The sequence below is a fragment of the Sinocyclocheilus grahami genome, unplaced genomic scaffold, assembly GCF_001515645.1.
Source record: "Sinocyclocheilus grahami isolate Dianchi unplaced genomic scaffold, SAMN03320097.WGS_v1.1 scaffold38.1, whole genome shotgun sequence".
NCBI lineage: Eukaryota > Metazoa > Chordata > Actinopteri > Cypriniformes > Cyprinidae > Sinocyclocheilus > Sinocyclocheilus grahami.
The window spans coordinates 1,570,112-1,587,588 of record NW_015505217.1 but is presented as its reverse complement, the minus strand read 5'-3'; the positions used below and the strand labels follow the sequence as shown (position 1 = coordinate 1,587,588).

Here is a 17,477-nt window from a genome sequence, read left to right as displayed (position 1 = left end):
AAAAACAACTCCCAAAAAAAAAAAAAAAAAAAAAACACTTTCACAGTGGTAAATTAAACTCTATGCACGACTGCGCTGCAAATGACAGTAAAGGAGGAAGTGCCAAAAAAAGACACCAGCCTATGGCAAAACAAAAGTAGCAACAGAATAGAACAGATCAGCATTTTACCCATTTTTTTGTTTTTGCACAAATTTAATTGAATAACTTCACAAATGATGCTGATCCAAATTCATTTTAATTAAACAGATGTATTGTATGAAATTTTTATTTTTATCATAAATTGCATGCAGTTACCTCTTTTACAGGAGTGTTTTATAAGGAGTTTTTAGTCATTTTAGCCATATGAATATCAACCCAACCCAACACAGATAGAAAAGACATTCCCTTAACTCTGGGAAACTCTGAAATAGAGTATAGAATAATAAAGAATTTATATAGTATGATGTAGAACATATAGTGTACTGACTGAGCAGAACAGATAACAGAATGGAAGAGTATACAATTTACTGAGCAGAACAGAGTATAGAATGGAAGAGTACAGAATTTAGAGTATAGAAATACAGTAGAAAATAGTAAAAAAAAATATATATACAGAAAAACAGTAGATTACAGAATGTTGAATAGAGTATAAAAATGTAAATATAAGAGTATAGAATAGAGAGTAGAGTATAGACCAATATAAAGATTATAGAATATAAGAGTAGAGTATAATAGAGTAGAATAGAGTTGAATAGAAGGGAAAAGTAGAGAGGAGAAGAGTGAAGTATAAAGTTTAGAAAAGGTTGTAAAACAAAGTATAGAACAGCAAATAAAAATAGAAGAGTGCCGAATATGCAATAGAAGAAAACAGAAATACAGTATAGAATAGTAAAGAAGATTATAAAATGAAATAAATGAGAATGTAGAACTGAAAAGATGATTATAGAGAGTAGTATAGAGTTCTGTATTCTATTTCTTACTGGTGCAGAGGAAGGCATCTCTAGTGTTGATGGGTTTGTTGCACTGCTGGCAGGGGATTGTGGGTACTGTCATGACCACAGTGAAGAGATGCCCGTTTGAGGCTCTCTTCTCCTTGTCTTTGGCATCTCGCTCACGCTCCTTATTCTTGTCCTTCTCCTTCTCCTGCAAAATACAAGACAAAAGGTGAATGAATAAATCAGAGTGTAGATATGTGATGTACAGTGTTTTCAGACAGTCCGAGCTGTGCATTAGACTCAATTATAGTGAGGTCCCTGCCCAGATGGGAGATTAAATGGGAGTGGAGCACATCCATCATAAAACTCCCAGTGTCAGCAGAGCACTGGGAAACCTCATCAGCTGCATAATCAATACTTTCATTCATATACCAGCTGCAGGGATGAACACGCACGTTTGTATTTTCTCAACATCTATCTATCCTCAATATCACATTTACAGTATTCTCTCTGTTCTCAACATCATATCTACTTACCCATCTATCTACCCATACATCCATCCGTCCATCCATCCTCAATGTCAAAATCTATCCATCAATCTTTCCATCTGTCCTCAATATCACATTATTACCATATCATCCATCCATCCATCCACAAACCTACCCATCCATCTATCATCCACCCATCTTCAATCTATCTACCATCTATCCATCCACCTATTTAAAAATTGATCTACCATCAATCCATTTACCAATTTACCCATCCATCTATCCACCCATCTACCTACCATCCACCTGTACCTATCCATTTACTCGTCCATCCATCCATCCACCAACCTACTCATCCATCTTATCTACTCATCTATCACTTCATCTACCTATCTATAAATGTATCTACCCATTTATCTACCCATCAATCCATCTACCAATCTACCCAGCTATCCATATATCTACCCATCTATTCATCTACCTACCTCAACCACCCATCTATAAATTTATCTACCCATCAGTCAATCAATCTACCATCCATCTGCCCATCGTTTCATCCATCTACCTACCCCAACCATCCATCCACCTACCTATAAATTTATCTACCCATCTACCTACCCACTAACAATCCATGTACCAACATATAAATGTATCTACCCATCTATCCATCTACCCGTCTATCTTATTTATTTATCTGTCTACCATCATCTCTCTATCCACCCAACTACCTATCATCCAACCATCTACCCATCCATGTAGCCATCTATCCATCAAATACGCTGTCCTTTTTCCTTGTTTCTTTGACACCTTGCATGAAGTCAAAATCACAGCATGCTCACTCCATTACAGTGATGTGCTTGAGAACAAAGATAGCTCTAGTGGAGAAACAAATTGTGGCCATTTTTACAGACCACCCTGATTACAAAACCCTGTCTGATCTGCTCCAACAGTCACATACTAAGATTGTGATCATGTGCAAGTCACAATGGGAAAACAACAACAACAACAACAACAAAATACTGGCAGCATTCAACTAAAAGGATTAAAAGCTGTCTGATTAATTCTTAATATCCAATACATACTAATAACAAGTAAAATGCTGCTGTACATTTACTGAACTAGTATTCCAGTGAGTATAGATGGGTGGCTTAATATCATAAAATGATTTGGCTACAAACAGTATAGGAAGGAAGAGGGTTAAAGTGCACTTCCCAAAAAGTTTAAACATGGCTAAAACGTATAAACATGTCCAAGCAAGTTCAATAATAATAAAAAAAAACACTATTTCAACAACACAAGTGATTTATGTAGGCTAATTCACGCCATTCTCAACTGGAGCGAAACAATGATCTCGGGAAGCAAAAAATAAGCTGCCAAGCCACTAAAATAACACATTGCAAATCAAACCTCTAAAACATCAGAACAGAATATCAAACAAATGTCTATTTCCAATATACATGATGAAAAAAATCGAACATCTGCTCTTTGGTAACGCATTCTTACCTCAACCAGACCACCAGTATTCTTGATCTTCAGTGACCGACCCTGCGGTAAAAACCTACGACACAACATAGACATCCCAGATGCGAGGTAGCCAGTGAGCGCACTGGCCTGAAGGTATGGCAGATGAGGTTAAGAGTTTGTCTGCACAAACACATAAGTTCCCATGACAGAGAGCAGGCGAGCCAGCCAGAGGAAGTGACTGCAGTTTCTTTCTGTCGTCTTTCACATTGGGGCTCAACTTAAAGATACAGAGCACTTCCTTTTACCATAGACCCTCCCTAGTACAAGAGGCAGCTTTTTGTTTGTGTTGTGACATTTAGCCAATTCAATATAGATCGAAATTCTAATCAACACTGCAGTAAATTCAGCCATGTGACAGCCAAAGTGACCATGTGACATCAAATAATTGTGATGCATCCTGTCTACATCACTGGCCTCGTTACCAACATAACACTATGTTAAAAAAAAGCATGTGGCAAATTAATGTGTAGGGTTTTCTAAGGTCAAAATATGTGTATAAAATCCTAAAGAACCATGTTTAAATTCATAAACCATATATGGTGGCCCAGCTGATTTATGTGGACATCAAAAAAAATGTCACGAAGGTTCTCCGAAACTGTGAAGTCATAGATTTTAACATGTATTTGTTTTCACAGAATTGCATGAGCTGTAAAGCTGAAGTGTTAGCGAGTATATTTAAACAGAGCCATAGAGAGACCACAGCTTGCTTCTGCATCCTGTTGAACTTCCCTACCGCGAGCCTTAATTTGCCTGCGCAAGAGCAAACTCTGCAAGTGCTCTAGCAACTTCAGATAGTGCGGGGGTTGCTGAGAGCTTTCACACCATCAGCAACCTCATCATCAACAGGAACCACAGGAAGAAAACCTTAAAGTTAAATAGCAGGTGCATGCTGCTGCATCAAAGAACACCATTAGATCAGCATGATATGTGGCAAACTATAACGATAACATTTGTTTCCACTAATAAGATCTAAGATGGTTTAGATAAGCCTTGAAGGAAATGTGTTGGTTTTCGAGCGGAAGAATTCTAGTTTGAGTACAGCTGAAACACATACACACACATATACATATATACATACATATATAGTAAAGTAAAATGTAAACCAACCTTGTTCTTCTTGCTCATCTTGCTCTTGAGGTAACTGAAGGTCCTGCTCACTTTGGTTCCTCCAACTTTTCCTTCACTGTCACTCCGCAACGGCCCCGGATCCTCCTCTGATATACTGAATGAGACAAAAGATGAAAAATGGGAAAATATAAAACTGGTCCTGCATCCTAATTTGCATACTATCCATTCTTAACGGTATTTAAAATTAGAATGAGTGTGCCCCAAATCGTAGCATGTTGAAATGAGTACGTACTGCTTCAGTTCACTCCAGGAAATTAAATGAAACAAATTGTGGATGATATTAACAGTGACAAGACGATTAACTGTGACAAGGTATGTACATTTTCTTGACAAAAAGAGTACACATTTTTAGGGCATAGTATAAGTATGCCAACTATGACACAGCATGAGTATGTTAAGGTCTGTCAGAGCTTGGGCCTTGCAGTTATATAGCAGTTCTGTCTATATAGGTTTGAGTTTAAATCTGGCTCACATTTCTTGGTTCCATTGCCACATAATCTGGCTCATAATTTTTACTCTCATCTCATCACCTATCCATACCAATAAAACTGACAAAAAAGCTAAAAAATATAATGAAAATATTAATAGCCTATTAATATAATAAATATTACAAATAAATAAATACTTGGACTTTAACATAGCCAATTATCATGTGATGCAGGGGTCGTACCTGTACTCTAACGATCCTGATGTACCTGTGAAACGAGAGAAAAAACACTGATTAAACCAAAAATACATTGGAGACAAGACGACGACTAACTAAACGACATAAACGAGACCACAGAACAACAACTGACATTATTAATAACTTTTCAGTGAGCCTCAAAAGTTTTGTACTTGTACAAAAAGACATTTCACAAGAAGTTTTATGGCGTGAATAGATTCTAAGTCAAAGCCCTGCAGAGAACAAAGGCAATTCTTCAAGCAAAACGCCACATTTGTACAACATTTAAAAAAGCTTAAAGAAAAACATTGTACTGCAAACACAAAAGCTTAACTGTGAGAGATGAAATGATTGATAATGTTTTGCAAGGACTGGAGAAACAGGCTCATATTGTGTGATTTATTTATTTATTTTTTTTGGTCTTGTGTAATAAATGATTATGCTGTGTTTGTACAATAGTTGTTTTTTTTTGTTGTTGTTTTATACCAGTGTCAGATGAGTACATAGCCAATTATCATGTGATGCAGGGGTCGTACCTGTACTCTAACGATCCTGATGTACCTGTGAAACGAGAGAAAAAACACTGATTAAACCAAAAATACATTGGAGACAAGACGACGACTAACTAAACGACATAAACGAGACCACAGAACAACAACTGACATTATTAATAACTTTTCAGTGAGCCTCAAAAGTTTTGTACTTGTACAAAAAGACATTTCACAAGAAGTTTTATGGCGTGAATAGATTCTAAGTCAAAGCCCTGCAGAGAACAAAGGCAATTCTTCAAGCAAAACGCCACATTTGTACAACATTTAAAAAAGCTTAAAGAAAAACATTGTACTGCAAACACAAAAGCTTAACTGTGAGAGATGAAATGATTGATAATGTTTTGCAAGGACTGGAGAAACAGGCTCATATTGTGTGATTTTTTTATTTATTTTTTTTGGTCTTGTGTAATAAATGATTATGCTGTGTTTGTACAATAGTTGTTTTTTTTGTTGTTGTTTTATACCAGTGTCAGATGAGTTTGGCTTAGATATATTCAGTTAAAGAAAAAAAAGTGTAAATAATGATATTAAACCAATAAAAATGCAACAAACTATGAAACATTTTTATTAGTTCCAGTGTTGGCGTAGTTACTGCATTTAGCCTTTAGGGGCAGTATAACTTACTCTGTATAATAAGCTTGAAAAAGACAAAGTATATTAACATTAGGCTATTAAAAAAAAAGCTTTAAAAGTCAAATGATCCTGGAGCTAAATTAGACATCTAAAATTACAGATACGGATTTGTAATGCTTTTATACCAATAAGTTTGATCTTCAAAAAAAAAAAAAAAAAAAAAAAAAAAAACAGCTAAGGAATTTTCTTTTTTTAAATTAGCCATTCCTTTTTACAATTTAAAACGAGCTCTAAGCAGCTGTGAAATCTATAAGCAGTGCTATGAAAAGTGTTTATGTGGATCTGAATGACTTTGAAAGACATGGAAAGAGATGTGGCAATGTCTCATTTGGGAGACCCACTATCCATTCGTCCAATAATCCACAGGAATGAATGACTAAAGTATGCGTAAAATACCATTCTTCTGTCAGATGAGGGGCTGAGAAGAATTGGAATCAAAAGCATTGCAAACACACACGCCCGCCATACATAAGCACCACTGTGTTACAGCGGCTGTCACAAACCTCAGTACTCAAGCGTGCAATGTACTTTGAAATATCTGCGCCATTAAACCAAATGTATTATAATTCAGGAAGCAAGTTATAACCTTATTAATTCAACTAGTCTTAACTTTCTCAGAAAGATTCTCCTCAAAGTTCTGTTGACTGTACACTAAATGCATCAGCAGACAACATGCACATCATACATATAAGTTCATTAAGTTATTGCATAGAGAATTTTAAAAGCTGTTTCATTATTGTGGCACCTCAGTCATTTAGTATACATTTTTTATAATTTTGTTTTAACCCATAAGTACAGTAAGATAAATCCAACTAGATGAAACACTTCAGATCAATACATTTCAACAGTGTCATAAAACCCAACAACACATGGGGCAATAGAATTAAAATTAAAAAAAGTATTAATTAAAAAATATTAAATAAATAAATAATTAAATAAATACATCAATAAATAAATGAATGAATGAATGAATGAATGAATGGTTGTTTTAGAAATAATTTCAATGAGCCGATCTGATCAATAACTTAGTGACACAAGGGAGGTAGGGGGACACACTTCATATTAAGCAGGGGTCGGGCAGGGGCCACGCCAGGCATTGTGGGATATTCTTTTACTTACTGACAGCCTCCTCCTCATCACTGGATGAAGAGCCAATAGAAAAGAGTGTTTTAGATTTGGGGAGCATGGGCGAGATGCTGAAGGAGAAGGAGATTCGTCGCTTGGGTCGCGGCCGTCCGATTGCTGGTGGGTTCCATGATCACATGAGCAAAAAAGATCAAAGCAGGCATTATAATAAAACTAGGTGCTAATACACTGGCAATAAATGTCCACTCCCTTAAAGTGACACCACAGTGAAAGGGAACCACGGGAGGTCCACATCTGATGAGTTGAAGAATGCCAACAATCCCAGTTGATACAGGATATGTTTGTAGTATAAAGGTCCCAGGACATGAAATCGGGTGTTAGATATGACTGACAGGAGGCGAGTGGTCAGTGTGTGGTAATATATGACCGAACATTTCCACTCCTTATCTTACCACAAGAGACCAGCAGAAAAAACTAAACTCTGAACTCTGCGACATCTGATCTAAAAGCAATTTTGAAGCTTATAAAATTGTTTTAGCTTATAAAATTGTTTTGTTTAAATATATGAAATATGTTGATTACACTATAGCACTCAGAGCAGTGCTGCAGAGCTCAGAGTGGCCCAATGAGACACACAGGAGAGAAAACCGAAGAGGGTGTTTAAACTCACCATCCAGATCTTTGTGACTGATGGCCAACATGGAGACAGACTTGGTGAGAAAGGGTTGTGAAGGTGGGACACATCTTCGTCCAGACTGGATGGACTTCTGAAAGCAGTAAACAAATCAATTAATCAGGGTAATTAAATGCAATAGAATTAAGACTACAAATTTAAGTGGAAAATCTGCAGATGCAACTCTAAAAAAAAAACGCATTCAGCATACTAGAACTGACGCACTGCAGGATTTTTTAGCCTTCTCTCAAAACATGGGATTTCCTTGGCAGAAAGGAAGATTGTCAGTAAATTATTATCAAATGGACCTGGACAGTCAATTTACACTGTTGTTGCATGTAAAAGAGATGCATAAATATTAAACATTGTCATCTTTTTGGCTAAACTAAGGCTACGTCCACACGAAGCCAGAGCTTTCCCTATCCGATCTTTTTTTCTCCTCGTCTCAAGAAATATCTGCGGCCACGCAAAACGATGTAGTATACATGCCAGACTAGCATGTGGCGCTGTAATTCTGCCACAGAGATACACTAAAAACGGAGAAGACAACTTGGACTATGCGCATAAACCTTGTGCGTGGTATACAAACGAACATGGAACAATACATTTATTAATCTGTGTTAATGTTAGTTAATAAAAAGACAATCGTTCAGTGTTTGTTCATGCTTTTGTTGCTGTTCCGTGACGTAGTGGTGTCTGACTAGGGGTGAGACGTGGGCTGATGACGTCATCGTTTCAGAAAATATACGGATTCGCTGTCCACATGAAAACGCAAGGGTGGCGTTTTCAGATTTATCCACTCTGGGACCCGGTTTCACTCTCCCAAAACGCCGGTTCAATCTGGACGAAACGCCAATACGATACAAAATGTATGCGTACACAGCTAAACGCGTCTCCTTGTAGATGGGGCCTAATGTTTAAACAGTGTTGTTATAAGACAACTTTTAACAAAAACTGCATTTAATAATTATTTTATAATATTCTTTTATTTTATAATCATATATATTTCTTTCCTACTAATAAAAATATCCACAATAAATGCATACAGATATAAAATTATATGATAAAATATTTAAAATAATTAAAAATCTAGAATATATAGGTAAATCTAAATGGTTTTAATAATATGCTTACAAAACAAATATAAATTCAAATGATATTAACATATACAAAAATAAAATATACTAAATATTTATAATATTAAAATATACAAAAAATAAACTCAAACTAAAACTATAAACTAAAATAATATAATGATAAAAATAATACAATATTAATGTTTAATTAAAGCTTTAATAGGTTTTGTTACATTAACACCGATTTCAGCTGATGTGAGGTGACAGGTGCAATGTCTGTGAGTGTTGCACAACCAATCAGATTTTAGGGCTGGATCTATCCATTTCTAAATAGTACTTCACCTGACTGTCCAAACTGCTGCATTCGCCCAGGTCTGATTCCTGTTCCTCTTCTGTCAGGGACACAAGTGAGCCTCTCTCTTCTCTTTCCAGCTTCGACGGACAGTTCGATTCCTGGTTGGCCTCCCCCATGCACTGATTAAGGCTTTTCCTTCCTTCCTTCTCTGCTACAAGTCCTTCCAGGCTGTAACTGCGAAAATAAGCATATTTGATTATGCTTGAATTTTATTGCGGTTCAGTGCTAAAAAAAAAAATTGAGATGGTGACTACATGCACACACCGAATCACCACAGATCTTTTACCTTGCTGTGGGTGACATTCAAATACACACAAGATAAAGCTAGACGCAAATCCATTCAGATTCACATGCACAAGAATCAAATAACAACGAGCACAGGTCTACTAGCAAATGATGACAATACAAGCTTGATCTCAGTCTGTGAAAGTTCCACTGACACACGCTATACAACCAGCCTTTTGACATTTCCTCAAAGCAAAATCATTCAAGCTCTGCCACAGAAATGGTTAGCCATTTTCCACATGGTGAAAACTAAAACATCTTACAGCGTGTTTGGATACTAAAAAAAAAAAGTTAGAATGTCACTGAATTACGTATCAAACCAAATAGCATATATTTTAAAGAAAAGCAATCAAACCAATCACTTCAATAAAAGTTATTTGTTGGGTTTTAAATGAGAAAATCAACAGATATACAGTTCAAATTAAGACTACATATATTTGGATACTTCTGGTTGTCAAACATTATTAGTGTGTCAATGTTTTGCTTTCACATTGTGAACTTGAGGGCAAGCGACTTGTACATCCTTTTTGAGATCATTACAAAAATTACTCAGAAAAGTGAAGTCAGTTCTGAAAAAGCATAATTTGTTTGCAGATGCTACTTGGTATCATTACATGTAATGAAATTCAATTTAAGTGCAGCATAATAAAATAAATCAAATACTTTTTGGGATGAGTGTATGTACAAACTACATGCTAATATATACATTCTAATATATACATTATATATATATATATTAGAATATAATTATTTAAATTTACTTACACCTTATTGTTCAGAGCAGCTCAATATAAGTGTGATGAGTTCTGAAATTCGTTCTAACAGGAAACACTCGAAAAGAGTGACAATGCGATAAGAAAAAAAAACTAAAACTTCTCACCTCTCATCAGGTTTTGAGATCCAGATCAGTATGTTAGTCATAGTTCACGTTAATTAATACATGATGTGTAGTTTAATCTACATCTCTAGCTAAACAAATTCATTTAAGTGGCCGGTTTGTCTCTGTCTCAGTCAATGAAATCAACGGAAATTACTGCAAGTGTTTGTGGTCTCAGATGTTTGTCCGGAGAGACGAGCAGACTAAACCATAGAGAGGAAGTAGACTAAAACACACAATGCATTATGAACACATATACACCACTGTCTTTAAAACACACTATTTGTGCTCCTATCAAGCAATTCATGCCGTACCACAACAAGTTGTTAAAAAATTTTAGACACACTTTGTCCTTCTTTACCTTCTTCCATTTATTTCGTCGTTTTCTGAGTGCGGGACAACTGAAGGACACCAGCTCATGCTTCATTGAGTGCATAAGAATCAGGATGATGGATGGATGGATAGATAGATGGAAGAAGGGATGTGTATAAAGACAAAAAAGGAACTTGTTAGTACAAGGTCTAAAAGAGGCCCTTGGATGTTTAACCATTACATATCTTTCTTGTATGCAACAACAAAATGTGAACTTATTTTTTAGATAGTTGGCAGAGAAACTGAAATAAAAAATAAACACTATATATACACAATTAAAAAAAACAAAGTCAAAAACAATAAAATGACTGAAACTTTACATTTACATACAAGTGAAAAAAATAAATTCAAAATATTAATAAAAACTATAATAGTATCTCACAGGTACTGTATTTTCGGGATGTTTTGATGGGATCTGTTAGTGATTCACCCCCCCCAAATTTTTACATGGATGAGCCAAAATCATCACAATTAAAAGAACCAAAGACTTAAACTACTTCAGTCTGTGTGCATTGAATTTATTTAATACACGAGTTTCACAATTTGAGTTGAATGAATAAAATAAATGAACTTTTCCACGACATTCTAAATTATCGAGATGCACCTGTATATATATATATATATATATACACAGACACATATATATACATACATACATACATATGCACACAAGTGCATCTAAAAAAAATAGGATATAATGGAAAAATTCTTTATTTTTTGTAATTAATTCAAAAAAGCTAACCTTCTTATATTCTAGATTCATTGCACACAAACTGAAATATTTTTTTTGTTTTAATTCTGATGGTTATGACTGATGGAAATTTCAATTCCATTTTGAATGGAGCTTGATTAGATTTATTAATTTTGAGTATAAATACTGGGTGTGTATATGTATATATATATATATATATATATATATATATATATATATATAACAAATGTACAAACAATAAATAAATAAATACCAATGAACAGAGTTTACATTTGAATAAACGCACACACACAACCATGATGTAAACCAAGATGTTCCTCTTTTCTGTCTTAGAGTATTAGAGGTCATCTGACTGTTTATTATAAGCAGGAATACAGTCCTGTGTGACCTAAATACAGCTCTTTCTCACAGAACAGCTGCCTGCTGACAAAGCCCTCAGAGGAAGGGCCCTCACACTACTGGGATTTCCCTTCACAAACAGTGTCACATACAGACTGTAAATGATTCCGAGCTGTACACAAAGTAGAAGTAATGCCAAGATGATGGGACAAAAACCAAAACTGAGCGACTGCAAGTATAAACTCAAATATAAAGCATATCTGATTGCATTATAAAGACAGATGCAATGAATGATTAAAGGGCAGGTGGGCGGTTTGTTGGTAATAATGCTTTGATCCTATTATCAGATGATTTACAGGAAATGAAAATGCCGGGTGTCTGTCACATTTATAAGAAAGAAAAAAAAGTTACGAGACGTGTAGGCCAAGTTTGGAAACCCATACTTGAAATTTGTCTTCTGCATTTAACCCATCTAAGTGCACAAAACACACATACACTGTGGGCATAAACCCGTGCAGTGGAAAAACTAATTTTGTTTTTGTTTGTTTCTTTATATGTAGTGTTTCTCTTATTCATAACATATAATGTGATATTTAATTTCACATATTAAATAACATTAGCCTGCTATCTTAGCATATTGTTAAATAATTAGGCCGTTTCTCAATATGCGTTCTTCAGCGATCTTGCATCCGGAAGCCTGCAAGTTATAAACTCGCACTCGCAAATACTTGATGGCTCTTGAAAGTAAACATTTATTGTTTTGTTTTGCTTAATTTTAATAAAGTTATAAGACCTGGAGAAAGTCTGCAGTATTTTTACTGGCATATTAAAATGAATCTTAACATAGTCAGTTAAACATATAACGCTGTAAAATAAAACGAAATACAATTATATGTAAATAATATCTATAATAGTATGCAACGTTTTAATAAGTAATGACATTTGTTTGCAGTTATATTTATGGTTTATTGGCCGCTGCTTATGCTGTGACTATGCGGTCAGTTAAGCAAGAACGCAGCACATCGCTGTGTCCTTGCGTCCTTTCGAGTTCGTTCTTCCAAAGAAGCTTGGCAAGACCGGTCTCCACGAGAACGCAAGTCCATTCTTTGCGTTCTTGGAATTGAGAAAAAGCCTTAGTCTGGTAGCTTAGCATACCACTAGTCAATTAGCATGCTATCTTAGCTCTTAAAGCTTTAAATGCTATATTTTAGTTATCTAAAAAAAAGTTTTTTGAACACGGTAGCGTGCCATCTCAACATATAGCTATTCGATTAGCCTGGTAGCTTAGCATAGCTCTAGTCAATTCATGTTTTTGAACAGTCATTCTGAAGGCTACCTTTCAGTGTTTAAAGGGGTACAGGATTTTCTAATTTTGCACCACACTGGACTCCCTGCGGAAAAGAACAGCTAAACTAGCATATGCAGGTTGGCTGGTCTTTGCAGGTTTAAACTGGTCACACTGGTCTCCCAACCTGGGAAAGCTGGTGTTCAGCTGTTTTTCCAGCCTGATCAGCTAAAGAAGTGGTCCAAATCCCAAAAACCAAACCAGCTATGACCAGGCTTGAAGACCAGTTAAAACCAGCCAACCAGCATAGGCTTGTTTTTGTATGCTTTGGATTCAATCCCTAAAACCTTCATTTTTAGAGGTAGAGATTACCTGCGTTGACCAATCTCACTCTCCCCCGCTGAATTTTTGCCTGGGCCCCAACTGTGTCTGCGGAAAGGGGACAGGGACCTTATGGAGGTGCGTAAAATGGCCGACCGCTCCGGGACCTCTGTCAAGCGGTCCTTTTTCTCTTCCTCCTCTGTTTCTCCTGATGCTCCAGGAGATGTGGGGTTTTCCTGACAGGGGTCTGATGTAGGAGCTTCTGTGCTGGCCTGAGAGAAGGCACTAGGGGTCCCAAGGCTGGAGGTGTCATCTGTGGAGGACGAGTAGGACATGGACACACCGCTGGTGATTGTGACGCTGTCCTCAGCCTTTGATGGAGAAAGAAGAGTAGAATTGGAAGGAGTTTGCAAAAACAAAATCACAGTTGATGTTTGGTGACAACTAGGAGGACTGGGATTTTGGACCAACTTCCCAACCTGACATAATGAAAAATCGCACGTTGCGCCTGGTTACTTAGGACAAGCACATTGTGAATTCTGCAAATGACTGCTGATGACGTACCACCTTCACATCTGTAGTTTACATGCAAGCAGACTCTTCTTTCTGCAAACCCCATGAAGTCTCAGAGTTCTTTCCATCCTTGTAAAGCTTACATAACATAGAAACGCACAGCTCTGACACTCATTTCCATTCACAGCGACTCATTAGTTTCCTCGCATGTTGAGACCGCAGCCAAGCAGGGGTGTGGTGAGCTAGCGGCTACACTACACTAACCGTAATAGATGACTTTATGAGCTTTAGAAGGGGAAAAAAACACTTCCAGAACACAAGTCAAGCTTAGGTGAAGTGACTCTACCTGCTTTTGAGGCTTGGAGAAACTGTAAGCAAGCTACGTGAATTCCCACGTACAATTTCAGGAGAAATAGTAGGCTAATTTTGGCGTCATATTAATGTTAGCATACTATATATTTTTATTTTCCGAGAAAAAAAATAAACAAAACAAAACAAAAAAAATCAGTGACGACATTTTGTTTAAAGAGGCATTTAAATTCAAAATTAATTGTATACTCCGTTTCTGTTCAACCTAATTGGTCAACTATTTAGCTTTGTATGTCGCTAACTGATTAGCCTGATAGTTTAACTTAAAGGGATAGTTCACCCAAAAATGAAAATTCTGTCATTAATTACTCACCCTCATGTCGTTTCAAACCCGTAAGACCTTCGTTCATCTTCGGAACACAAATTAAGATATTTACAAATTCAGAGAGCTGTCTGACCCTGCATAGACAGTAATACAACTGAAATGTTCCCAAGACCAGAGACGTAGCAAGGAGATCTGTAAAATAATCCATGTGACATAAGGGGTTCAACCGTAATTTTACGAAACTATGAGAATACTTTTTGTGCGCAAAAAAAAAAAAAACTACTTTATTCAACAATTAGTCTCCTTTGACAAGCGTCAAAGTCTGTGTTAAACATCTTTAAATTAAAGCAAAGCGGTTAAGGGGTGGAGGATTCCTCGGGGAAACTCTTAAAGGAGTTGAGAAATTAGGATGAAGCATGTCTGAGGATGAGGTCATAATTATGGCCTTCACATGACGTCAGTGGTGCAAGATGTTGTGTGTAGAGGAGCACTGCTGAAAATGAGACCTATTACATAACCGCTTTATCTGGCCGAGGCACAAGCGAGGGGTTCCTCACATGGTAAAGAGACATAGAAACAAAACAAATAGCAACTCTGCTTCGAAAACAAACACAGAATTGGGTAATATGGGAAATGCAAGACAAATCCGCACCCACCTTATTATTAAAAACACTGTCCTCGCCCAAGTCCTGACTAAACAGAGAGTCGCCATCGCTGGTGGACCCTCGCACGGTGCTAGCCGAGTCTTTGTTACGTACGCTCTCAGGTGAGGGGGTCGAAGGGGGGAATTCTGAGAGAAAAAAAAGAATTTAAAAAAACATGAGAGAGCTTAAGAGCAAGAGAAGAATAATAAATAGAAAAGAAAACAGACCAGACTCGACTCTCATGAACAATCATTATACAGTGAGTCTGAAAGTGACTCAATCCATTGTGTTGCATCTCTGCTCGCAATCGTCGCAGACAGGATGTTGATGTAATCTACTTAAATAGATTATCTTATTTGACTAGTGGAGTCTTTTGTATTGACAGGAAGACATTCATTTAGTCTTTGGAGGATGTGTATGCCGTTTCCCATACGACACAATGAGGGCACTATTTAGATCAGACACACACAGAAACAGTCTGAGCAAAGATGGCATCCTTTCTTTGTAGAGTGCTGGAAGATGTATAAAAGAGATTTGTGTTTTTTTTCTGGATGTAACTTTTAACCAACAACTAGACCGACGTGATGCAACGTTGTGTTGACGTCAAATGCCGTACATCAAATTATGTGGTATTTCAGTGTAAATTCATGCATCACTTTAGACAAATTACGTAGATGCCCACATGGACATCCTCAAAAACCACTAACATTTGGGTTGCCACTTGATATTCCAATGCAAAATGAGGGTTTTGAAGCAAAACCAGTTTAGAAGCACTGATTTGGCTACCTGAAATCACTGAAGTGGATTTCTTCTCCTCAAGTCCAGCATCTCGACTGGCATCAACTGGATAAAACGTCTCTGTCTCTCTGTGGATCTGCAATGACAAAATCAATTGAGTTTAGAGTGTCATTTAATATACAAAATTATTTTATACACATAGCAGAACATTTTATATTTGATTTTGTATGTTCTGATCTTAAAATATGTATACTTATAATATAAAATCCCTTGTTACATGTTTAAAGCCATTATAATCTAAACACGGAGTGAAATAATTTGAATATTTATTGTGCACAGATGATTTATATCATATCAAGTCCTTTAGTTGTCGTCACTTCCAACACAAACAATAATTCTGTCCCAAACGTTTCTCAAAAAAGCATGTTTAAGATAAAATACCGCGTGAGATGAAAAAAAGAAATGTCAAGGTACAGATCATATGTATATATATTTTTATTGTGCATCACTGCAAATACAGCTGTTTTAATAGCATGTTAGCTATGAATTTAGCATTACCAAGACAAGGATTCCACCATTTTATTACAAAACTGTTTAAAATGTAATTTTCCCAACTGTCATTCTATCACAAAATCAAATTAAATTATTAAATGGGGATATGGTGGAAGTTACATTAGTCGGTTCAGTACAAAAGAACAAAAAATGAGAGAAATCATTTAAAAAAAAAATTCTCTAGATCCTATAGCTGAAAAACCATTTATATATTCTCAGGTTCGTTCATCTGCTAAAGATCCTGCTGGAATCCAGCAGGACATACTAATGCATCAGGTGAACGATGGTTTCCTCTGCTACCTAAACGCACGACAAGTATGTCAATGGTTTCGTCTTGGACGGCTAAAGCATTTTCCTTCGACCACAAAATTAACTTTCTTGATGAAGAAAGGCGCTCATGAACAGAAATATTAGCAGAGGTAAGAGCATCTACCTCCTGAGAGTAACATGTGGTTGGAAACCCTCAAGGCTGTGATGTGGGGCAGGAATGGTTTCTGGGGGCATGTGTGGGGTGTTCAGAACAGACCTAGAGAGGAATGTGACCCATATATAAACATCACGGCACACTAACGTTCAACACAGAGCAGCTGTGAACAGGCCGTAGTGGGTTAGCTTGAGGCTACTATGAGGACTAAGTGGTCACTATACACTTTTCATTTATCAAACTTAAGGCTTATGCATGTCATATTAATTTAAAAAATATACTAAAATATAATTAATTTATATAAAATAAATAAAAAATTATATATTATATATTATATATATATTATATTATATATATATTGGAAAAACAAATGTAAAAAAGTACTTCTTGAAAAGGTACATTTTAGTTAGTCTAATATTAAAGAAAAGCTACAACACGAGCTGTAAAGTAGCACAAGAAGATCAAAAGACCATGAAAATGAAGAACGTCCCTGTGGCGGAAACAGAAGCTTAGAAACCTTCCTGTGCAGCTCATCTGTATGACCATCATCAGCTTCATTCATGACTGATTACACCCACCCGCTGCCCATCGTGAGCATGTGACACACGCTCAACTCCCAAGCTTAGTGTGAACCCGCAGTGTGCACGCACGTGTGTCTGCTGGTCATAGGCCTCCTTTGTTTGGTCAT

At 36.4% G+C, this 17,477-nt stretch overlaps 1 protein-coding gene across 1 annotated transcript in view; it reads right to left on the bottom strand.

The window, feature by feature from the left end:
- LOC107581823 (A-kinase anchor protein 13-like) overlaps window positions 1-17,477 on the bottom strand; it is a 68,505-nt gene that overhangs the window by 15,240 nt on the left and 35,788 nt on the right. The window contains exons 8-17 of the mRNA XM_016267482.1: window positions 15,862-15,949; window positions 15,088-15,221; window positions 13,336-13,655; window positions 10,617-10,676; window positions 9,081-9,267; window positions 7,660-7,756; window positions 7,023-7,145; window positions 5,256-5,280; window positions 4,035-4,149; window positions 961-1,123 (exon numbers count right to left, since the gene is read on the bottom strand). Of these exons, the coding sequence (XP_016122968.1) occupies window positions 961-1,123; window positions 4,035-4,149; window positions 5,256-5,280; window positions 7,023-7,145; window positions 7,660-7,756; window positions 9,081-9,267; window positions 10,617-10,676; window positions 13,336-13,655; window positions 15,088-15,221; window positions 15,862-15,949 (1,312 nt within the window). The remainder of the gene's footprint in view (window positions 1-960; window positions 1,124-4,034; window positions 4,150-5,255; window positions 5,281-7,022; window positions 7,146-7,659; window positions 7,757-9,080; window positions 9,268-10,616; window positions 10,677-13,335; window positions 13,656-15,087; window positions 15,222-15,861; window positions 15,950-17,477) is intronic.